The 25616-nt window shown below is 47.5% G+C and overlaps 1 protein-coding gene across 3 annotated transcripts in view; it reads left to right on the plus strand.

Annotated features, from left to right (window-relative positions):
• GART (phosphoribosylglycinamide formyltransferase, phosphoribosylglycinamide synthetase, phosphoribosylaminoimidazole synthetase) overlaps positions 1-25616 on the plus strand; it is a 1418226-nt gene that overhangs the window by 388250 nt on the left and 1004360 nt on the right. For all 3 annotated transcript variants that reach the window (XM_069636266.1, XM_069636265.1, XM_069636267.1), the window contains exon 5: positions 19372-19483. In XM_069636266.1, coding sequence (XP_069492367.1) covers positions 19372-19483 — 112 coding nt within the window. The remainder of the gene's footprint in view (positions 1-19371; positions 19484-25616) is intronic.

Below are 25616 nucleotides of genomic sequence, written 5' to 3' on the forward strand. Positions count from 1 at the left end.
GATTGGGATTTGTCCACTTACCAGGATGGCCACCCCCGTCTTTCTCCTCTCCCGAAGCGAAATACTGATGTGGGAACTCCCTGTTTATCATGCACCCCTCGTCTTGAACCCGCAGGTGAGTTTCCTGCAGAATTCAATGGACAGTGACATAGCCCTCAGTTTGCCCAGAATTGACTTACTTTTGACTGGGGAGTTCAGACCCTGAACATTCCACGTGCCCATCGCTATAGTGTCCTCCCTCCCATCAGGCTTTGCTACATCAGCCACCATGAACCTCTGATTTGAGGTTGCTGCCCCTCCACCCTAATCCATGTGTCATATCTCTTGCACCACCTTAATAATAATGTCTGTCTCACAATCAACATTTTGTGACTCACTCCCCACCTCGGACTAGTCTCCCCTAAACGAGCTCCAACTTGAGCATCTACTAAACATTAGGAAAGTTTGTTGAGGGCCCGACTTGGAGGGCAGAGAAGAATCCTCTTAAAGAAGCGCCCCTCAACCCCCTTGCCACAACTGCATTTACGGTGTTGGGGCTTCCTGTCCCCACCCCCCCAACACTGCAACAACCTCGGCTCCCAGTGCCCTTGCAAGGACCCAGCACCCAAACCCCCTTGAACTCGGCGTCCTCCAGTCTTCCGAGTTGGACCCCTCAGTCGCCTCCCTCTGCCCACCTTAAATCACTTCTGCAGAGATGCTGGCTCTGCCTCTCCGTCAGGGTCCCCCACCTCAAGTCCCTGCGGGCTCAACAGCCCCTCTGCCAGGGACCGCACTAGCCAGTAAGGTAGCTCCTTTGTGCGCAGCCACTCAGATAGTAGTCGCAGTGCCTTGAGTTTCATTTGTGTCGTTGCTGCCAGGTTCTGGTACAAAGAGACCTGTTGGTGAAGGTGATAGTTGGCGTGGGTCTAGCTGCTGCCATTATGCGCTCCTTTTAATTGGAAGAAATGAACCAGAGTTAGAACATCCGTGGGCCTGTCCTGATTTGAGGCGATGCGGGATATGGTGTGGTGTGTCCTGTCAAGTTCCATGTCCAGTGCTTTGAGGATGAAGCAAAATAGGTAAGTCACAAAGGCTGCCAGTTCCTCATCCTTTACTGCAGCAGAGACACCACAGATGCGAATGTTCCTACGGGAGCGATTTTCCCCATCCTCCAGAGACTCGAAGTGATTGGAGCATTCGTCCACCACATACGATTGCTCGCAGAGCGTGTCTTCCACCTCTGACACCCTGTGTTCCATTTCAGCGACTCTCGTATCGAGTGACAGGATTTTATGGGAGAGTTCCTCTGTGCTCTTATGAATCTCCTTGCGGATTTCGTCCTGCAGATCAGATTTCGTGGCAATCTGCATGACCATAGCAGCCAGGTGGTCTGTTATGCACCTCTGCTGTCAGTCTCTGTGCGCTTGTTCATGTCTGCCGTCTGCAGCATAGTGGAAATGTCCACTTGTTTGCTACTCTTTGGAGCTTTGGCCATGATGGTAGACATGGGGGCCCAGGGATGCGGTCGGCTGAGCACCTGAAAAACTGATTCTCCTTTCCTGGCGGGGATGTGGGCCGCCTCTGGGTGAGTGCCGCTTCACCAGCCAGATGCTGGCCCATGGTCCACCAGCTTATACCCCAGGTGGGCTGTGGTGTGCACCCAGACACACCAAGCTCCTCCTAGTCGAGGCACCAAGAAGTCCCAGACTGTGAAGGTGGTCCGCCCCAGAGAAAGATGCCGGGGCAACTGGGGTGCTGCTCTTTGGACTGACCTTTTAGATTGCTTGTGGACCCTGTGGGGCGGGTTCCCTTCTTTACCCCGAGGCCATAGCGCACCTTGTGCCCCTCACCACCATCAGGCTCCCTTTATTGAACTGGTCAGGCGCCGTTATGCCGTTTGGCTCATTGGCTGTAAAAGCATTCCTTGCTTAGCTTGAGTAGATAGGTGCTGTCGCTCAGGGAGGCATCTGTTATGCAGGTAGGGTTGCCCTTTCTCCTCTGCTTGCCTCTCCCTCAGGGGTCACCATCTCCACACTCTCAGATGTCCCCAACGTGCAGCGCGGCTCTCTGTTCCTGCCCCACCAGAGGGCCAGCCCAGCAGAGTCCCGCTGCCCAGGCAGTTCGTCTGGAGGTGGTAGGGGATGAGCCTCACTCCCCCATCCCTGTGATCTATCTGGCTCCTGCCGTTCCAGGGGAAGCTCTCGCCGCCACCCGCACCACTCAGCTGCTCGGTCTCTCCTCGGCTCGGCTTCTGCTCCAGCGCGGGCGACAGTCTCCACCTTCCCTCAAGTGGGAGGCACTCGCCGGGTGTCGCACCGCTCCAGCGGCCCCCACGGCATGCAGATCAAGCCGATGCCGGCGCAGCAAGCTCGCCCCGGTGCAGGGCGGAGGGCTCGTCCTCATGCCCAGCTGCCGCAACCGGCACATGTTGCTCCGCCCCACAAGCTTTCCCGTGTGCTCACACTGCTCCAATAGCGGCTCTGACCCGGGACATCAGTCTCAGTTGCAGGGCGACCCCCAGCCTTCTCCTCATGCCTTTGCCCGGCATGAAGCTGCCATTTTCGGCTTGCCACGCGGCTGCTCCAGGCCTGCCCTTAACTAGTGAACGCCGGCACCCTCAGAGCCAGGAACCTCAGCAGGGTGTAGCGGCTAGTGTCAGGTGGTCCATTCCACCATCTGCTTCAGGGAACGCTTCCTGCAGCAGGCTTTTTTGCTCCTCCTCCTCCTCCATCTGGACGCCAGAGGCTCTCAGATGTCCATCTTCTCGATGGCGCGCCAAGCCACGCCCCTGGTGGCAATCTTACACTTAACCGATCAAATGTGCTAGACTTGTTTTCAGAAATTGTAAACTTGTATGATCTCAACAAGAGACATTGAGAGGATCGAATTCACAGAGAACAGACAAGGCGCAGTTGGGCTTGGAATCTAGGGTGATGTATGAATTGCTACTGAGGGAAGTCTCAACTTTGAGGAAAAATGGCTTCCTTCTTTCACCCTTCGATTCCAGGTCGGTATGTCCAGTAAAGGAGAAGGGCGGCCGCCAGAATATTTCCTCTGACTGTGGAGAATGAGTTATAGAACCTTAATGGATCAATCAACCCAAATTGCACTGTGCAATCTTGAGCACAAAACTCAGATGATTGGTCTTGGGTGGCCTCCTCTTTAAATGGCCACCATTTTCTGGACATGTCATACAGGATGTCCCAGTGACATCTTATTTCAATTTGGTGTCTTGGTACTCGAGAGGCCATATACACCTGTTTACAAACCCGGAAGTGGGCCTTCAACTACGTAAATTTGAAGTGGTTTGCATTCAGGAGTCGTGGCTGACAGAGTTTCCCACCTGGGAGGGATATACAGCAGTAACCCAAAGGGCACCAGAGCAAGACCCAAAGGGGGTATCATTACCATGTTAAAATCTGAGTGTGGTTTTGACAATGCCAAAAAATTCGACATTAGACAAGGATTGTTGGCCACTGAATGGTACACCAGCGAAGAGGATTTACTGAGGTTTTTTTCTTGTTTGTAATGTTTATTGGCATAAAGGAATAAGTCAATTGGAGACAATTTTGGAAACTTTGGCTGGTTTTATCATGGAGTGGATGGAGGAGCACTCCATGGGACGAGTGATTGTTTTGCGGGGGACTTTAATTCAGACTGCATCCAGCCCCCTGAGAACCCAGGAGATATTAGTAGAGCTGCCATGGGCTATTCAGATTTTACCATTGAATTCTTAGATACTCGTGACAATGACGCTACATGGCGCAGCTGCCTGAACAACCTGGTTCTCTATTGTTTGAATGGGGTGGTTGAGGGGAGTAAAGGGTGTTGCCCGACTTGGTCCCGTGGTAACCAGGGTTGAATATTGGACTATGTTTTTGTTGATGACTTTCTAATGGGGAAGTGTAACAACTTTGAGATTTTTCTGAATGGTTGGAGTGACCATGGCATGCGGCAATGCTGTTTCTTGCGTGAATCGCTGTGTGACCGGCGTATTTTAAAGAAAGTGTGTTGTCAAATGTAGCCAGAAATAGAATTATGTGGAATCCTAGAATGATTGGATTAGTGAACCATGAAAGAGGGGCTGTAGTGTCTTCTACTGGTCATAATTGGAAATTGTTAACCTTCACACCAGAACATTTTTAACATCTTTTTGTGCAAATCGATCAACAGTCTACCGGGGCGTATGAACTCTGTTAAAAAAAGACTAAAGATTGCAGTTTTAAAAAAATGCATAAATATAATGAGGCCATGGTTAGGCAAAAAAGAGATACGAGGGCTGCAATCCAAGCCATTAATAGGAGGCAATCTAATCTGATGGAGGATGTGGAGAAAATAAAAAAAAATAAAACGGAAAAATAAGAATTGGGTGAGAAATCGCAGAGCTTTGGTGTTGCAAGTTGACACAGAGGAAATGCTTGAGAATTTGCAACAGAAAAACGCTTGATACCACCGGGTCTGATGCATGTTATAAATAAACAAACTCACTCTTGATCCTTTTGGGCACTGATGAATAACCGGCCCAGGGTTGAAGTGGACCCGGTTATTACTGCAGTGTCAGTGCAGGGTGAAGCATTTTCAAGAACTTTATACGGATCCAACTTTTGAGTTTGAGGGCAGGGAGGAGCAGAATGGAGTAGTAACCAGCTTGGTGGGCTCAATTACTTTTGATATGAGCGATGTGCATAGGGTGATAACGAGAGGTAGTAATTTGAGAGCTGCTGGGCCTAATATGACCTCAAATCGTCTTTTTAAGGGAGTCCTGATGGAGTGGGCTGGAATTCTGAAGATATTATTTGATGACATATTAGAGTCCGCCATTCTCCCAGACACTTGGCAAACAGCGTTCACAAGCCCTATATATAAGAGCGGAAGCATATTGGAAGCCAAAAACTATTGTCCCATATCAAATCTGGATTCTGATAGCAAAATCCTTGCCTCCCTTATATTAATTCATCTGAAATCATGGGCATATGGCACGGGTTTGATTAGTAAATTTCAAACTGGGTTCTGCAAGCTACACAGAAAAATGAATGGTTTTTGTTTTCGGTTGCTATCAGGATCTCAAAGGGGAAGTATGACACAATCCATTTGGCAACCATTGATTTGTCTTATGCCTTTGACACAGTCTCGAGAACAAAATTATTGGAAAAGCTGGAGAAGTGGGGAAGCCTGCCCGGTTTGCTAAAATAGATTATGCTAGATGGCTCCAATGGTCACGTTCAATCATAAAGGTGCACTAACTGGAAAAAAACGCCACCTCTAATGGTCTTGGCCAGGGGTGCATATTGGCCCGCTGCCGATTCAATTTATACGTGGCCGACGCTGGCACCTCTTTGGAAGCAGCGTCTTTTTTCACTCCCAGCTAGGGGATCTCTTAGTGAGCTGGTTGGCGTACGCTGACTTTTTTTTTAATTAACGGTACCGGTAACGGGTTGCTGAGATTGCTGACTGCCTTCGAAGAGTATGCCGAATTAAACTGTCTTAGGATCAACCCAAGGAAGACTAAGATTTTGTTAAAGGAAGAGGTGAAATGCTATGTGTTGGGTCTGAAATGACACTATTTTTAAAACTGGTATTATTTGGGGTTCCCGTAACAGGTTGCCCTGACTAACTGCATACTAAGACATTTTTTTTTAAATTTGGTTTTTATTGGGTTTTAACACACATCAATTCTCTCAATGGGAAAGAAACAAAAGAACAAAGTGGATTCGTAGGCATTAAACAGGTGGAAATAAAACCAGAGTACATTGCACAATTCTGTAACCCTGAACCAAACTGATTAACAGTGTGAAGTGGGAAAATGGAAAAACAGACTCCCCTATTTCCCCTCTCGCGCCTGGCCTAAAGGTTCACGGCCTAAGCACCCGCCACGAGAAGAGTTTGCCCATCTACCAGACGACCAGATACCCTGGTACAGGAACATACGGATGTGTCCATCTGCCTGCCCAGCAGCCCGCCCTACCCATGCCGATACCTGCGGCATGGATCAACTGGACTAAAACTATACGTCGTTAGAGATGCCATGACGACCTAGCCAACGGATAGCACACCTGTGCCAACATACACACTGGACACTCCCGCACCAATCTACATGAAGAATATACTCAGTGCTATGACGTAGGCGACAGACATACTCACGGACGTGCATCTTTATTATTTTCCATGTAGGCTTTCAGAAATGCAGAAACGCAAGACGCATCATGAACTCATCTAAAGAGCTTGCTTACGCTTCTCCTACACTTAGGTGCCGTAATGAGAATTATAACAAAGACACGATAATGGTCATAAGACAATATGAGACTATAACCTAAAGCGCCTGTGCACCAGACGGTTCCACCTATATACTAGGCCTGAGTAGGCCGCAAGCAAGAGCTCTCGTGGACGATTAACAGAACAAGAATCAGGTTGCTGATCCTGCAGAATGAGCCTGGGGAAAGCAGACAGCCAAGGTCGTAATGTTGCAAACCCACAATCCAAAAGCAGACCATCAAGGGCACGATGTTGCAACCTCGCACGCCGCGCACCAACATCAAAGTCGCACCTGCAATCAAACCAGACACACAGTGGAAAAACAATATTAATTGTGCAGAATTCTGCCCCGAACACGGTCCCATCCCACGTGACCAAGCCGAACCTGACGAGATGCCAAACCCAGGAGGAAGGAGGCGTCTGGATCCCTCGTTACAAGACACAGGCAGATACACTTGAAAGGATCAATGGACATCTGCAACGGTGGGAGTAGTCGGCCGTCCAGCTCATGAATAAGTCTTCACATTGTCTGCATGTACCAATAGTGAAACATTGTTGCAAATTGCAGGTACACCGAGAGCTGGGAACAGCCGATGGTCCCAGGCTGGGAAGCTCACGGGCGCACCAATCAGAACATGGGGCTCTTATCACTGACGCCATTAACATCAGCCAACCATTAGGGGTCTCCATGTAACAATTCTCATGTATCTAATTGTAGGGACAACCCAGATATATCACCTGACTAACCCTCGGCCACTTATATTATTCTCTATACGTATGCTATACTAACCCTACCACTGGAGCAACCAATTAAGAGTGGCGATAGGTTTTTTGTTAATTTTCTAAAGTGACGCAGGTAGCGCGTCATACTACAGTAAAAAGGGCCTGCGAGCCCCACGATTGTGTGTGTGTGTCAGGTCAGACGCGTATGATCCTTGACCCATCCCTGCCGTTTGTGTTTAATAAACAGCAGAGTCACCTTGCTTCTTGTGCGTGTCTCATACTCTATCTCTTTTGGGATATACGGGAGGAGTTGGGGCCTCCCTGCCCGGAGGTCTGCGGACGGCCCGGCCGACCCCGGCAGAATTTCCCCCCGACAAGTGAAAAATGTTTTACTTGAATTCCTCGTTTTCTTCATTCTCTTACACTTCTCCCCACCCCCCATGGACTAGGAAGTCGTGTTGCCAAGGAGTCGTGCTTGTATGGTCATGTGGTCTGTGTCACAACTTGAAACTTTTTCGATTTCATGTGTGCAGGGGCTCTCCATAGGGAGGGCTTCTTATCCTATCTTGATTTGGGTGTCGTCTGGTTGGCAGTATGGGAACAGGATCAAAGCGGAGGGCCGGAGGGAGGACAGCATCAAGAGGGGAGGGGCCGATTCGAGCCACACGGACACTGGACCTTGTCCCCACTAGGGTGGATGGATGTCTGTTTGATGTGTGTTTGGATAAAAAATCGGACCACAGGGTCTCACACTGTGTTGCTCTGCCGTGGAGTGAGGCTGTGATCTTTTCCATGGTGCATATGTTCATTACAATGTTTATTCTTTCAGTCTTGGTTGGGGTCATAGCTGATTTCCACTTGGTGGCTATTAAGGCTCGGGCTGCAAGCAAGAGATGGGGGGCCAAACCTTGTACTCTCTTCCACTCATAGTCTATTTTCTCTAGACCGAAAAGGACTAGATGAGGGTCCACTGTCCTCTGAATCCCGTCCAGGTGTCTAATCCACCCCAAGACCTCATCCCAATAGATCTTAATCTTAGGGCATCCCCACCACATGTGCCAATAGTCCGCAACTTGTCCACATTCACGCCAACAGAAGGGGGGGGGTGACTGGTACATTTTGGATAGTCTATAGGGGTCATACTGCTAGCGATGCAAAAGTTTGATGGAATGGAGCTTGTATTGGCACGATATGGATGTGCGCGTTGCCATGCGGCACATATTATCCCACATGTCATCGATTTCTAGCCCCATATCTTTCTCCCAACGCGTCCTGAGATTAAGTGTGTTCCCTCCACCTGCTTCTACGAGTAATTTATACATGTCGGAAATCAGGCCTTTCCTGTCACTTTTGGAGTCCAAGAGCTTTTCGAAGAGGGTGAGTTCTCTACTTAAGTTTTGCCTTCCATGCCGCCTTCGTTCTGTAGGTAATGGAAGGTGGATAGTATGCCTATATTAAGGGCCTCTGTTAGTTCCGGGAGAGTGATGAAGGAATCACATCGGAGGAGCTGTCCCACCCTCTCTAGCCCCGCCTCATACCACGCCTGGAATCTTTCAACATTGGGGATGTAGTTAATGCCCGGGGACCACAGGTGACTCAAGGGGGACAGCCACGTCGTGATTTCTTTCATCTCTGGACCCTCTCTCCATATTTCCCAACAGGTGGCAAAAAAGTGGATGCTCCCTTGTCTTCCTCAAGACACTTTTTCTTGGGGACCATAGCCACTCCGAGAGTGTCGCTGGGTCTAGGTAGTGGTTGTCCATCGCTATCCACTGAGGCTCTTTATGGTTGCGTAAGTGAGGGATAAGCACTCGGAGTTGAGCCACAACATAGTACTACTTAAGATCTGGAAGGCCTACCCCTCCCTTGTCTTTGGGCAATGTCAATATGCGGTCGGCTATTCTGGCTTTCTTCCTCTGCCACAAAAACTTTAGGATTGCTTTTCGAACCTTGGCGAAGTATCGTTCCGGAATTTTAATGGGGAGCATCTGAAAGGGATAGAGGAACCTCGGGAGACATGTCATTTTTATAGCATTAAGTCTGCCAAGCCACGAGATGGTTAGTTTGTCCCACCTGGCTAGGTCTGCATGGAATCTCGCAAGGAGTTTTGGGAAATTTGCCTCGTATAGGGTGTCTATTCGTTTTGTAATTTGAATCTCCAAATATTGCATAGCGTCATGTTCTAACGTCAATCCAAGGGAGGAATATTTTGTTTCATTCGCCTGTGGTGTGTCCTGGAGGGGGAACAGTATGGATTTAGATTGATTGACCTTAAACCCTGATAACTGGCCATATTCCTCAAGGAGAGATATAACTCGTGGGATGGATCTGGAGGGATTGACCACATGAAGGGGTATGTCGTCAGCATATAATGCCAGTTTGTGTTCAGTGTTACCCAGGTGCATCCCTTCTATGCTGGGGTCCGATCGTATTTTATGCGCCAGGGGTTCAAGCGATAGGGCAAACAAGATGGCTGATAATGGACATCCCTGTTGGGTTCCTCGCTTCAATCGGAACCACCTAGAACATGTCCCGTTTACAAATACCGAAGCTGTGGGCCTCGAGTAAACTGCCTGTATTCCTTTCCTAAGTTTAGGGCCCATACCAATCTTGCAAAGAACTCCCATCAGGAAGTCCCAGTCTACCCTATCGAACGCTTTTCCTGCGTCGATGGAAAATAATGATCAGTATCCAGGTTGTGGGAGGCATGTATCAGGTGCAGGGTCTTATGCATGGTGTCTGCACCCTGGCGGCCCAATATAAAGCCAACTTGGTCGGGTTGGATGAGGCGGGGCATGAATGACTCAATTCTAGCAGCAAGGACCCTTGTGTATATCTTTGCGTCTAGATTGATCAGGGAAATGGGGCGATATGATCCACATTTTTTGGGGTCTCTCCCCTCTTTCGGGATAACAGTTATGAGTGCTTTAACGAATGAGTCTGGAGGTTTCCCGGTCTCTAGGATTTCATTAAATAATTCTGCTAGGAATGGCGTAAACTGGGTGGCAAATGTCTTGTAAAAACCTGCAGTGTACCCATCTTCGCCCGGGGATTTACCCAGTGTTAATCGTGTTATGGCCTCCTGGATCTCCTCCTCCGTTACAGGGGCGTCCAGGGCCTCTGACTCAGTGGGCGACAGTTTGGGCATATCGATGTCAGACAAGTAGGAGCGAATACCGGACGAATCCTGTACCGTCACTGGGGTGTACAGAGCTTCATAAAAGTCTGCAGAGGCTTCGGGAATGGTGGTGCTAGCTATCGGGGTGTTGGGGCCTCCATCAACTATTTCCTGCACTCTGCGTTCTGCCTGTTGTGCTCTCAGCCTGGCCGCCAGCAACGCATCCGCCTTGTCTCCTTTCTCATAAAAACTTTGTTTAAGGAAGAGGAGTTTGCAAGTTATTTTATCATGTTCCAGGTGACAGAGTTCCTCTCTTTTTGTCCGCGCTTGGCAGGCTTTTTCATGGTTTAGCACATCCCCGTCCCTCGCCTCATTTTCTAGTTGGGTGATTTCCCTGCGAAGTCTGTTTTCGATCAGAGCCCTCTTTTCTTTTTGGCTCCCTCCCTTATAAGGATTCCCCTCCAGGTCTCCTTGCCCGCATCCCAGACCCCTTGTCTAGAAACCTCACCAGTATCATTCAATCCAAAGTATTCGGTGATCTCAGTTTCCATTTCCAGTTTAAAGACAGGGTCTTTCCATAGGGTTTCATTGCATCTCCAATTCCCACCTCTAACTGGCAAGGACTCCCATACCATGTCAGCGATGACCATGTCATGATCAGACCATGTGATTGGTGTGATTTCTGTGTGTGAGGTTGTACCGAATAAGTCCCTTTAGAAATAAGTGGTCAATGCGGGTGAGGGTGTTGTGTGGGGCTGAAAAAAAGGTGTAAGCTTTCTCTGTAGGGTGCATTTGTCTCCACACATCAGTCAGTCCATAGAGTTCCATCATTGACCTGAATTGAGCGTGATCTCCCAAGTTTTTCGCGTGTTTCTGGATTACCAGGTTTCAAATCAAGCGATCTGCCCAAATATTAAAATCTCCCCCAAGGATGACATGACCTGTTGACTCTAACATAATCTTAGGAATTGTTTTGGAGAGAAATCGGACTTGCCCTACATTGGGGGAATAAATCGTGGTAATCGTGGTGGACACATTCCCAATGGTCCCCCAAAACCAGTAGGGCACGGCCCTCAACATCTGACCAGACCTTTGTGATCTTGAAGTCCAAACCCTTCCTAATGAGTATTCCCACTCCCCCCCTCCTCAACGGTCCCGAGCCCCAAAATTCCATCCCGGAACGCCTCCCCAGGACCACCCTCTCCAGGACCACCCTCTCCTCTCCTTTCATATATTTAGTCTCCTGCAATAAAAGGATGTCAATTTTTGATCTGCGAAATTCTCTGTAGACAAGTGATCTTTTTGTTGGTGAATTAAGACCTTTGACATTTAACGTCCCTACCCTTATGGCACCCCTGCAATATGATTCAACAGTCATCACTACTGGATCTAGGACCATCCATATTTTCTGACCGTTGTAACTCACTTCCTTGGTATCGAAACAACCACATGACCGTTGCACTGCTCATAGTTCTTAAGTTTACATTTGATTCAACACACGCCCCAGTCCCCCGACCCCACACCAACTTCCCTCCCACTACCTGAGTTCAGTGGCGTCCGATCGGGTCGAGTTCGCTTCACTCGCCCTGGACCGAACCACCAGTGGAGACCGTTACCTCACGGTCCCCTCGTGGAGTACATCAAAATAACTAATGAGCCCCCAAGAACCTCCCCCCAGAGTGAGCTCAATACTGCAACATGAGTGGAAGTCTCTATCACATTTCACCCAAAAAATTAAAAAGCAACCATGTTGTCCTTATATCAAATGTCAGTTCAAGCAAAGAGTACTATACTTGTCGAGGCTTAGCTGCCCCATCCGGAGAACCGTTCCCTCTGCGGTATTTCCTCAAACCTTTCACCTTCCTCCTCTTCGGGCCCTGTGTCTGCCATTCCGACCCATACCTGGGCGGACAGTCGCTGGATTCCTCGCAATCCTGCGGGCCTAGTAAATCAGCGATGCAATCCTTGATCTGCTTTTCAAAGCTGTCATGATCTCTGCTTCCAAAAGGTCAGGGTTTTCCCAACTCCCTTGGAAGCAGATCCATAACCCAGGTTCTGAGGGCCAACCAGTCCCAATTGGGACCTTTTGGACCCAGTCCTGGCGCCAGTGGCACCAGGCTCATAAATGTGCCCAGTCCCAGCGCTGGAAGCGCCGGGCTCATGATGCTTGGGTGGACTTACCTGCAGCAGACCATGCTGCTTACTTGCCTGCCAGCTGAGCCTCTGATCCTCTTCTGTTTGGAACTACTTTTCCTGTTGGGTGGGGCAGGAGCCACTCCCTAGATTCAGAACACTGGAACTCTTCTGGAAAGCAGGAACTCTTTTCTTACCTAGGCGTGGCTGTGGAAGGAGACACCTAAGCACTACAGGAGGCTATTTAAACCACACCCGGTGGATGAATCTTGCTTTGCGTTATTCTGCATCCTCTGCAGCAGAACGCTCATCGTGTCTTCTGCATCGGATCCTGGGCCTAAGGAAAAAGGCTTACCATCCTGAATCCAGTCTTCAGCAACACCTATAAAGACAAGAAAGAACAGGTTAGCATTCCGGCATCTGAAAGACAAAAGCTTACCTACTCTTCGTGCGCTCCGGAGGTCTTCACACTGCATTCCGGCATCTGAAAGACAAAAGCTTACCTACTCTTCGCACGCTCCAGAGGCCTTCGGCGCTGCATCCTGCATCTGAAAGACAAAACAAGGTGCGTTTAAAGACATTGGGGAACTTTGATACTCACGTGCCATTACTCCTTTCCACATCAACCCCAGTGGGTATTCCGGCACCCTGCAGCCGCTCCGAACTCGTACCTGCAAAATAAAAGACAGTTAGAGCGCATCGTGAAGCAGGCAACAAGCGCTTACTTACGTGCTTCCAAGCGCTTCTATTCATCATACGGACTCCATCTTCAACTCACTTCAGCCCGTCATCCGCCATCGCCGGAACCTGCAAAACAAGAGACATCATTGCTAAAGACTTTAAAGACAATAGAATTACTCGAAACTTAACGTTCGTGCAGTAAACGACGGACAGCAGTCCTCTGAAGTCAAGAGGCCTGCGCTACCGATCCAGTGAAGAAACTGGTTACAGCACCCTGCCCCGAGGCAGATGGAGAGCTCGGCATTCACTTACCTAAGGTGAGAGCGTTAACCTTTGGGGGTCTACAGGAGAGCAAAAAAGGGAAGAGATAGGGACACCCCAATAACCCCAGTTCATTAATCCCATATTTTCTGTCTGCAGACATCTTACTCTTGAAGTCAGGCATACAGTGCACAGAGGTCCAGCCCAAAGAGCCAACCGGGTGCTACACATCACCTTTGAAGACCGGCGCCTCTGCGAGAATCAGGTGAGCGTTACAAAAGCTCAGCCTGATCTTCGTACCTTCATGTTCGAAGGAGAGAGAAAAGGGATATCCCCACCTGTAGTGCCTGTACCGGGATTTGGGCCACATCGTGAGTGGTTTGCTCATTTTCCTCAGGGCTAGTGTCAGGGCGGAGAGGTCCTGATATATTGTTATTTGGGCTCCACTTAGGGTAATAGTGCCCCCACTCCTTGCCTTTTCCAGCACTCTCAACCTATCTTGGTAACGGTGGACCGACCTCGGGCCTCCAGGTGGGCCTCCCGCTCTGTGAATGCGTTCCGTTTTGGGTTCATCGATGTTGTTGTCCGCAACGAGTAGCTTAATGATGTCGTGAAGGGTCGTTTTTAGGTCCTCCTCTGTTTCTCCTTCCTTCTCAGGAATCCCAAAAAAGGGTAGATTGTTTAGTCTTTCGCGATTCTTCAAATTGTCCATCTTGAGTTTAAATTCTTGCTCCCTCCGTTGTAGTTCAGTTATTCTGTGTGAGAGCTGCGTTTCTAGGACGTCAATTGAGGCCTGATTGTTCTCAACCCTGTCCTCTGTTATTGAGGCGCTGTTTGAGTTTATCGATTTTTTCTTTTCTTTTCTCCTCCTATGCTGGCACCCATATTTCTTATTTCCACCAGTAAATCCCCAATATCTCCTTTTGTCGAAGCGGTTTCTGCGCCAACAATTGATGATGTGGCCATTGTGGGTCCGACGTCAATTCGGGGTGCTAATCCGTATGCGTATATGGCAAGTTTCTGGCGGGTGTTCATGCACCTGGTGTTGCAGATTCAACGTGTCGCAAGTGCAAAAGCTCAAGTACTTGGCACCACAGAGGAGGCACACGCCCCTAGACCAATTTTCCCTTTCTATTATTTTGGTTTCTAGCCAAGACGGACCGTTTTAAGGGTGTCTCCGGGGGCCTTACCCTCTGTGGGGGAGATGCGTTTGTTGTTACAGTCCAAGCAAGGGCCTTATCGTCTTGAGGGAACAGGGTTGTTTGTAGTCTCTCAATGTCCCGTGGACACCGCCACGTGGGGACCCGCGAATCGGACGCAAAGTGCACCCATCGTCTGCCCGCTTCTTCGTTATCGCTTAGGAAAGGAACCCCAAGGCACCACGCGCCTGAAAGGTAGCACGTTGCTTATATTCGGTTTCGCAGGTTTCCTCAGGGCGAGGGGTGCCGGCAAGGCCGCAATCAGTTGTGTCGCAGTTTCGAGCTGAAAGCTTCATGCGCTACCGCCAAGCGATGGAGGGGCCAGCGGGAATCACTTCTCTTGGGTCGTGCTCCTTGCAGAGGGAGGCGAAGTAATCCTCCCGCGGGAGTACGACTCAGCAGAAGAGGGAGCACAGGGCCCGTGCCTCTGTCGTCTCCGCGGGGCGACCGGCTTCGCACCGTGTTAGCCTGTTTCAGGTCCTTTCCCCGCTACTGCATCCCATCAACTGTTCCGCGGGGTCCTCGCTTCCAGGAGTGGTGTCGCGTAGATGTGGGGGCTCAACCTCCGGTGGGCGCTCCTCTTGGTGCCAGCGCAGTAATCGTTCCTGGTAGGCAAGAAGTCCCGAGCCGTCTCAAGGCCGCATCCAGTTTCGTTTTCACCGCTACGGGTTCTTGCCAATATTTACTGAAAGCCTGGGCCGTTTTCACCCGGGATTTCTCCCGTGTATGGCCGGTACCTTCATAAACCGTCGTCTCGAGTTTTAACCCGGGGGGGTCCAAAAGTGGGGGCTCATTCCACTTTTCGGGACCTCGGGACGGGAGCTCACGCAGGAGAGGAACTCATCCGCGCGCCCCCTGGTGGCCACCGTCACTAAGACATTTTTAAGATCTAAAGCAGACGCCAGTATTCTGCAAATGAAACGTGTTGGGCAAGATTGTATGCAGCACCCTGTGGGAGACAGCATCAGCCTTGTCCTCTTAGCAATAGTTAACCCAACCTTTGCTATAAGCATGTACTACACAAGTTGGTAGAGTGACTTAGCAGCCAGGCTTATCTCAAGAGGGATCAATGTGAGCTGTAGGGTTGTAACAGTGTCAAGAATCCAAATTAGACTTGCACTCAAGGTTTCTTGATTAAACAATTATTTATTAATGTACCAGTCAGTTTGAGTAAGTCTTCTTTAGAAAGGAGCAAATATGTAACACTTAAATATACTTCAAAAATACTCTCCTTACTCCTTAAATATACTTGCAAAATACACACTCTGTTTCAATAAATCAGTAGATACCCATTTGAATGGATTGTGTCCTCCAACGTATTCCACGTCTTTGACATGTAATGTCAAAGACGTGGAATACGTTGGAGGAACATCCAGTAGAAAGAACGTTACCAGTTGGTAAGTAACTTGTTCTTTGGCATGGGGCACACACGTCCTACACCCTGAGGTGAGTCAAATAACTTGGACACTGTGGACATTGATATACCACTGGTACATTTAGAGCAGTACTGAGTTTGGTGTCAAAAGGAAAAGGTTAAGGGAGAAAACGATGGTTAACAAGTTTCTCAAACAGGTAACCCAATGCATTGTAAATTAACCCTTTTCCAGCTACACAAGTTATAAGAATGTGTGCCTTGTGAGGGACAGATCAAAACACAGTCAGAGGCTAGAAGAGTCTTCAGGGAACCAGGACTGCCAATGTCAATTGAGCAAAGTCTAGGGGAGCTGGAGTTATTCTTGCAGGTAAGTAAAATTTCTTGTTATAGAGTTTTTGTTGAAAAAGAAATCACTGTTGGGCCACAGGCTGGGAGGCTTCTGATGGGAAAAGCTGGAAGCAGCTCTGCAAAAGGTAACCAAGACTAGCCTCAACTGAGAGCTAGCAATGCTGCGCAACAAGAAGTAAGTACCCATTCATTTACTGTACCTTAGGTTTGAAGACATTGGTTCCAGCTGGCTTCTATTCCTGTTGTAGTATGGCAGATCCTGTTGTTCCTGGGCCTCAGTTGTGGGGACAAGAGGGAGGACATCTGGGGATTCCTGCACTACGATTCTTTGTCGGCGGCAGCAATGGGCAAACATCAGATCAGCGGCACTTCACGAGTAACACCACCGTGGTTCGTGGATACCTTGTGGGCTTTCCTTTTTTCTGGGATACAGCACTCTGTTGAGCTGGCTCAGGCTTGGTTAGTCCTGCTTTGAGGTAGTCCGGAGGATCTTCCTGGAGCTTGGGTGAGACTTAAAAAACGATACTCTATTGTGGTGTTCCCTTCCCTGGCAATCTGTTCCTGCAGCAGCAATGGAAGTACAGCCAGCTCCGAGAGGATTTCCAGATGAGTTCGCCTTGGGGTCGATTGGTCTTACCAACCCAAGGGGAGAAGTCGTCCTTTGCAGGGCTTCTCTAGTCGAGGCAAAGTTGGAGCTTCAGCACTGCAGCAAGGCTTCACTGATCAAACCAAAGGTCCAGGAGTTGCAGCAAGCGTCTCTTCCAAGTTGTTCTTCGGATTCCTTCGTCCAGTGGTCGACTCTGCCTTCTGTCTAAAAGACCTTGCCATTTATGCAGGTTTCGCCTATTCATTCGCAGCCCAGCTGTCACTCCCACAGCAGGGTGGCTGTCCTCCGAGGACAGCCAGCCAATCACCTTTGGGTGCATTCCTGTAAACAAGGGGATTAAGCACAGGGAGTTTCGGGCACCTCCCTCGCTTCCTGCCCTGCCAGACACACTGGAGCCAGAGGCGGGCTTCAGCAGTGAACCCCGCCAAAGACAAAACAAACAAAGGGACCAAACCTGTTTTGGCGCACAGAGTAAATCTCAAGAAGGACCTTTCCAGCAAGAAATGGCGAAAAAAACCGGCCCATTTTGACAAAATGGACACCCATGGGTGCTTTACTGCTGCTGCAATTGCAGCCTGCGCTAGAAACACACAATGGTAGTAAAATGTAAACCACTGCCACTAGCCATTAACTGTAGAAAGGGTAACATAAAAATGTGTTACATGAGAAACTAGTGAAAGGGGATACTAAGTAACCTGTCCAGCACCCTATTGTAGGATAGTGTTCGCTGGGTCTATACAGTTACAAATGCAAGTAAAGTCAGTTTAACTTCACTGCTCTTGGAAACAGTAGTTTAACCAAGAGAAGGCATTTAAACCTTTGGGAAATCTGAGAGACTTCCCTGTGCCAGTGCACTGAAGGTGCTTTGTGTCACAATGTAAAAATGTGATGCCTATGGAGTTTGCCAGACTCCAACACCAAAAGAAAGTGTTCAAATTAAAGAAAAATACATGAGAAAGTGGGGAAACAGATCTCGCACTCTCCTGGATAAAAAAAGTCCTAAAGTCCAGCAACAGGTGGGGGTCTTAAGGTAGAAGGGAATTGCCACATTTCTGAGAATTCTCCCTAACAAAACGCATAAAAAGCAGATATTGCAAATTCTCCCTTATTCCGTTAGTAAATTCTTTTGAAGGGAAAGCCGCTGCTAAGCTGTTGTATGTAACTGAGCTTTGGAACGGTTGGGTCTTCGATTTTATAACAGTCTTGGAGGGTGTAATTTGGCAAAAGCTCTACCTTTTCTGGCCATTAGATACAAACTAGGCGTAAATTCCCTAAAAGTGAAAGGTCTGTGACGTGTCCTGTCACTATACAGAAAAATGTTGACAGCTTCTACCAATACTTTATACAGTGACCTGGTTGGTATAGTGGAGAAGAAATTGGTCGCTTCCGTGATGGGATTTGTGGAGTGTAGTACAGTTTTGCTGCAGTTAGTGGGGTTGTCTACCCCTGATCTTGTAAAGGAGCCTGAAAAGATGACCTCGATTGGAGCTTAAACTTGGACCGGCTGCATGCTTATACCAGCCTGTCTCTCCTACACGGGGAGCATAAAAGGCGCAGTATTATGGCTCACTACCTAGAAATATTTCCATGTGCTACGATATGGAAGGATTTTCTACGTTTCCGATGCAACCTGTATTACACGGGTGAAATTAGCTTAGACTAAATTTGATCCAAGGTAGTCTTAGCTTGGCAACTAGGCCTTTGAGGGAGAGCAATTGCTCATCCTTTGCTTAGAACAGTGTGTAGTATTGTGACAGAGAGGATTTGCATACCTCTGTGTAATGGACCGATGTGCAAAGTATGACATGTACCAGCTACATGGTGACCTGTTGTCTGCCATGACTTATCATTCCATGAATCCCCTCCATACAAACTGTTGCATTGCTCGTAATGTATCCATTCACCCATTTGCAGTCCAAGATCTTGAATCTGCACTTGGAAAGCTCTTTAATTTGACTGAATCCCCAAAATGCTTTCCCACCTAGTTGCCTACTAGACTTCTGTAACTAGGTTCAAAGTTTTCTTAACCTTATGTTGGAAGTGCTTTGTAGAGTGCAGAGAACCGCTTAAGAGAGAGCGCGGGGGCAGTGGGGGAGCTGTGGCTGTTTGGGGTTTGCGAAGGGAGATGGAAGAAGGGTGGGGTGGGGGGAAGGAGAATGAATAAGCAGTAAAATATTGAGTAAGGGAACATCGTAGTCGCCCTGTTTGGGGGAGGGGGCTCTCAAGGGTGGGGAGATTAATACAACCTGTCTGAAGGCTGCAATCCCGGAGTGTGACCAAGTGGGGTTGTCAGTAGTTAAAGTACTACGTGACAATAGGACTCGATTCATTGGGACGTGGGGGGTGACAGTCCAATATCTCAGAATAGCCACATGCTCCATGGTTGTCTTGTTTGAGGTTGGGCAGCCTTGATGGTTTCAGGGGTGCTGGGTTGCTTGCTAATGTATGAATGTGCAAGTACTAATTAAGATAAGTTTAAAGATATTGTTATTCTGTTCCGACCTTTGTGCAAATCAGTGATTTGGTTGGAAGGAGCACCACCTTTGTAAATGCCATTGGTCCAGTTCATACTTTGAAAAGAGGTTTTGCAAAATAATGTTTTTGAATTCACTGCATAGTTATGGGTCTGGTATGCCAACATGGTTTGATTTTATTTCTTGAAACCTTCACATTTCTATGGGTTTTTCTTTTGCAGTGCAGATTTCCCTGCTCTGGTTGTAAAGGCGAGTGGCCTGGCTGCTGGGAAAGGGGTGATTGTTGCAGAGAACACTGAGGCGGCCTGCAGAGCAGTGCGGGAGATCTTGCAGGTGCAGTTCCATTTTTTTTTTTTTTCTCCACCCAAAAGTCTGTGTTTAGTATTTCTGTCTTGAACCGTTTGCACAGACAACCAGCATGAATAAGTACATGCATGCCCAATGCAGATGCAGTGAAATGAAAACCATTCTTCTTTAGAACATGACTGACATCCATTTACAAATCCATGGCACTTTGCCTTTCGTTTTTGCATTTAATCTACACAAGCTTTAAAAAATCTTACATTTTGTCCACTTCTTTTATGACTGTATAGGCACACCCAAGGTACTCTGGGTTTTTAGTCAAAGTACTTAGCATTATTTATGTTCAGAAACCTAGTTGAGGTCTCAGGGTAGCGTCACTTCATTAGTGAACAAAATACTTCCTCCCCCTTTTACCTTGAGCCCTCTGTATTTCTTCTCTCGCACTATTCAATCTACTCACACAGTCACTTTGGTGCATTGTCCACTCTCACTTTCTCTCAAGGGACTTCAATTCAACAAAATGTCACGCTCACCAGAAGTTGCGTTATGTACCCAATGACATCGGAGGAAGTGAAATCCTGTTACATTTGAGCCTTTATTACCTCACATGGACATCTCATGACATTTGAGCCAGATTACCTCACTTGACATGTCTTATGACCTTTGGCCATGGTAAATGAATTCAAGTGGACAAAAGGCTATATTGATGTCCAACCATATGTTAACGAAAGTGTTGCCTTGATATGTATTGGGTTTATCTTGCTATGCTGCAAGCTCATCCAGCAGGACTGTCTGCACCCTCGGTGGGGCGTTAGCCAATCTGGAAGCTCAGACTTCAGGATATATTCACTAGTATAAATCTGCATTGCGAACTTCACCAGTGCCGGCCCTCTTCTCCCTGTGCTGCAGTTGATAACCCCTGTCCCTTACCAGCACTTTCTCCACCCGCAAGAAAGGCACACTCTGGTGCTAAAGGCTAAAACACATTATTTAAGAAAGATGATGTCACATACTTAAGTTCGGCGTGTTAAGATGGATTTCCAAAATCAGGCCTGGGGAGGATTTTGGGAGACCACCCTATGATGGTGAACCAGGAAGACACCGCGTTTAGCCAAACCCAATCAATGTAGGTAGCAGGGCGCCAAGCCCTAGTCTCAGGAAGGGTGTACAAGTGGTCTAGGGCTACAATGAGTAACAACAATAAATCTTGTTAGGCTTGTAGGTTTACAAATATCCAATAGTTTATTAGGTCTTTAAAATGCACACTAACGTACACCCTTATGAGAAATAGAATAGTATTTGATTCCATGTACGGTGAAAAATGGGTAAGTACTCTGCTTTAGAAATCGAAAGAACACTGCAGGTAATCCTTTATATTCATTTTTCAGAGCTTCCATAGCTCCAATAAAGTCCAGCCTTATGATGGTGTGAGCCCTTTGACCCAAAAGTCACCCGTTTAAAATTATATACTTCTCAGGTTGGTTTATAAAAAAAAAAAAGATTGGCAATGCCATGGTTTTGATTTAGGACTGACTTTCTATACTCTGACATGGGGGACAGATGTATAGAAGGCCGACCTATATTGTGACGGGGACAACTGTAGGCCTTGTAGCCAAACCAGTTCAAAGTAGGAGTTACGAATGGTCTAGGCTAAGTCTCAAGAGGTGGTGAGCTTGTAATGGGCCCACAATGAGTACACACAATGGGAGTCACAAAATTCACTTAGACAATATGTATACAAAATAGTTATTTATTTATGGGCAAACACTATGAAAAATGAATACTAACATGTAGAAGTATCACACAACATTAAAAATAGAATACATATATACAGTCACTAGGGTAGGTCATAATACAGATCAAACCCCTGTAAAGGAAATTACAGATTAGATTATGTACTACAAGTCCACAGAGAATTAGCCCTAAATTCAAGGTCCTTCCCTAAATTGTATGGGGCCTTATGCCCAAAAGTTCAGGAAAAGGTCTGACGCAGTTTGTAACGCTGAAAAAAATGAACGTAGGGTGTCTGGGGTCCAGTGAACAATTGCCAGGGTTAGAGGATAAGATATACTAACAAAAATATCCCCAACGTTCAGAAAAGCTTGCACGAGCAAGCAGTGGCAAAGCCAACATGTAATAAAAGTTTGTAAAAGTTAGCAAAACCTTTAAAGGTAGTTTAGGGGACAGGTAAGCACCACTGTAGCTCACCCTCCGTACTCTGAATCTTCACTGGAATTGGCAGGTTGATGGAAGAAGGTCCAAGGTTGCTTTTCCCACCATCAGCATCATCCCTTGATTCATAGGGGTTGCAGATTCGAGCAGATCTCTGGTCGGTGTCTTTAGCTAGTGCAAGGACTCTCGGTGGAAGAATGCAGCACCCCTCTCATGACTGGACACACTTGTCGCGGTCTGACTTTCCCTCCTAGCTCGGGTCCCCTTGACGCTAGGAGGTAAGTCTTGTAAGATAAGCTGAGGATCCCCCAATTTCCAGGCCTCCACGTGGAACGGTGACGTCGGCAGCACGGTAGCCCACAATGAGAGCTGGTCCAGCCACAGGGCAATCTCGAGGCATTTCCGAAGGCTCTTCTTCGCAGGTTACCGAGCAGACGTCAGGAATGTATGTTCCCTCCACTCCAAGGGTCGCAGGTCCCTCACAGGACTGCTGGAGATCGACTGCAAGACCAGGCTCTTCCAAGACATCAGCAGAAGTTCGTCACCAGGCCACCTGCAGACGGGTCACCGGTCTCCTCACCGGTCTCACAGCTGGACAGAAGTCTTGGCTCCTTCAGCTTTTTCCAGGATCTCGCTAGAGAGGGTGCAGGGTTCCTCTTCTTAGTCCCAAAAGCCAGGTGAGAGCAGAAACTCCCTCTAGCCAATAGTAGAACTAGTCCTCACACTCGGCCAGGAACACTTATGCATATCACTGACACACTGAAACCAGTTTGTGGATTGGGACCAAACAGTGCCAGCCCACATCCTGCCAGCAAACACACATAGCACTCCAGTAGCCTGCCAAAAGCCTCTGCTTTCCCGGGGACTGGAAGTCCACATAAGGCTTTTCCTGGCCCCAGATGCCAGGAAGAAGGCTAAAAGACAAGATGGCCAAAGGAAAAGTGAAAAAATCTTGTGGCATGGCCATGTTTGGTCAGTATACACAGTTAGTAACCAAACGTGGTAAACGCTAAAACAAAAAGCACCAAAAATTGAAAAAAGTAATTGCTGCCACCAGCTCCTTGGATTAGCACACCTAGAGTAACCAAAAATCCTTTGAGTGTTAGTCTAGGGCAATCTGCACAAAGCTTCTATTTGACCACCTAGATTACCTTTTTGACACAAATTATGCGGATGATACACAAATTCTTATTACACTCTCAGGTACATATGACTTTAACATCGATGGAAATAATATCAAAGTTGACAAAGATGCTGAAATACTTTATCTGGACTCCACCTTATCTCTCTCCAGACAAGTTAACGCAACAGCAACTGCATACACATCCAAAGTAATAAACACATGCAGACCGTTCCTGTCCACCAACAACTGCATCACGCTGGCTAGGGCACTTGTACTCTCTAAATTGGACTACTGCAATACTCTTTATTTAGGCACCAGCCAGCGAAACGTAAACAAATTACAAGTATTGAAAAACGCCCTGACAGCAGCCCTAAACATTCCTCACTCCAACCACATGTCACGAATTAGACATAACACCAACTGCTCCCAATACAAGACAGGATCACATTCAGAAACCTAATGATCACTCACAAATGTCTGAAAAACTCATCTCCCAAGGATCTGGTCGTCAGATTCTCCAAAAAGGTTCCATCCAGACCTACCAGAACCAATTCCGTCCATTGCCTCAACATCCCCAAATTCAAACTGATTAAAGCTGGCGGATCTAGCTTCCCAGTACTGGCAGCCAAGACTTGGAATGCTCTGCCGCCTGCTCTTAGAGCTGAACCCTCTTTCCCGTCCTTCAGGAACAAAGTTTAAACTTGGCTCTTCTCCCAGTCCAAATAACGACACCACCACACATCCCTCTTTAGACCATTGCTCAAACTTTGGCCAGTAAAAGGATCACAGTCCAGTTACACAACGCTATGAGACTGACCTTTTAGTTCCCACTTGTTAGGGAGAATTCTCCTAAATGTGCTAATTCCCTTCACCTTAGAGACCCCCAGCAACTTTGCTGGATTTTGAAGACTTGATTTTTTTTTACCTGGAAAGAGTGCAAGCCTTTTTTCCCCACTCTTTCATGTAGTTTGATGTATGTTTTACAGTGGTGTTTTTTTGATTATGGAGTTTTAAGATAACTCCATAGGCATCTTTTCATGTGTGTTACACAGCACCCTCAGTGCAGTGACACAGGGATGTCTTTTCTTGAATTCCCAAAGGTTTAATACCTTCTCTGGGATAAACTACTGTTTCCCAGAGAATGTAAGGTTAAATTGACTTTACTAGTCTTTTTAAATTCCTAGACCCAGCACACACTAACTTCCTATGGAGTGCTGAAGGGGTTACCTAGTATCCCCTGTGTCTAGAAACTCATGTAGCTGTCAAATGCTACCCTTTTCTATCGAAATGGCTGGTGGCAGTGGTTTTAGAACAAACTACCATGATTTTCCCCGACCGCGAACACCGGTAGCTAATAATCGCGGGAGCCATGTTTTTCAAGATGGCGCCTTAAGCCTCTTTGTTTAAACGGGTCCCGGTCTTCTTTTTTTGCCATTTCTTTTTGGAAAGGTCCTTCTAGTGTTTGTCTCTGCGTGCCAAACCAGGTTTGGTCCCTTTGTTTCCATGCCTTTGGCGGGCTTCAGTACTGAGTGTTTGGGGTGGGAAGGAAGTGAGGGAGGTGCCCGAAACTCCCTGTGCTTAGTCTCCTAGGAGACCCAAATGCACTCTGGCGTGATTGGCTGGCTGACTGTCTGGCAAGGACAGCCACCCTGCTGGGTGAGTGGCAGCTAGGCTGGAATGAATGGGAGAAAACTGTTTAAAAGGCGACTCTCTTGGACTGGAAAGCAGAGTCGACCACTGGAACGAAAGAACCGAAGACGAGCTGGAAGAGGACGGCTGCTGCAACTCCTGGACCGTTGGTTTCCCCGGTGAAGCCCTGCTGCAGGTCCGAATCGCCAAAGCCCCTTTCGACAGAAAAGCCCCTTCATGGACGACTTCTTCCTTTGAGTTGGTCCCCCGACGTCCTCCCTCTTGTCCCCACGACTGAGGCTCAGGAACAGTGAGATCTGCAGGAACTGCCAGGAACCAACGTCCTCAGCTGCATCTTTTGCTTCATACTAAGGTACTGTGCCAACACGATTGAGAGAATGCTTCTCTCGCGGTGAAAGTTTGTGGAACTTTCCCAATTTACAGGCCTAATCAGCTTGTGACCGAATATGATTCTTTTTCGTACAAACTACATTTGAGAACTTTGGCAAAGACTTTACTGTTTACGTCAAGAACTGCTCTTTCCTATCCAAGACACTAGTGCATTGACTTTGGCCTAGGTCTATTGAACTGAATCGAGTCCTCTAATGAACTATAACTATTTGCACTGCCTAAGAAAGTATTTGTGATCTATTCTGCCAACTTGTGCCTTTTTGCTCCCATTGAAAGTAATTGAAATGACACTTTGCTCCTATTTCAGGGGAGCCTAATTTACTCAAACATGTTGGTTGTTGCTATTGAAGTGTGTTTGTGTATAATATTAAGTTGCCTCCTTCTAGTGAATGTTTTCTAAATGATTGTATAATATATTAAGTGTTTTTACCAGGAAACCTGGAGTAGAAGTGTCTATTTGAACCACTGTGATTGTAAGATCTCTGTGTAACCTCTTGTACTGCTCACATTCCCTCTTGAGATAAACCTGGCTGCTCAGCTCGCTACCACAGAACTGTCTAGTACAGACATATACCAAAGGTTGGCTTTTGCTTACACCTGTAGTCCTAATTGTATGTGGTGGTCCCAGAGGGTACTGCATGCAATTCTGGCTAACACTACACATACTCTATCTGCAATCGCTTAGAACACTGTACATTTCCTTGTATTTAGTCCTATGTCAACTGTAAATGTGCAACTTGATTTGTAACAAGTCATTTGCCGTACTTGCTTTGCACCGCACTTTTGCCCATACTTGTCATTGCTGTCTTCACTTGTCCTGGTAATACT

The sequence above is a fragment of the Ambystoma mexicanum genome, chromosome 7p (assembly GCF_040938575.1).
Source record: "Ambystoma mexicanum isolate Mex_15411 chromosome 7p, UKY_AmexF1_1, whole genome shotgun sequence".
In the NCBI taxonomy this organism is placed as follows: domain Eukaryota; kingdom Metazoa; phylum Chordata; class Amphibia; order Caudata; family Ambystomatidae; genus Ambystoma; species Ambystoma mexicanum.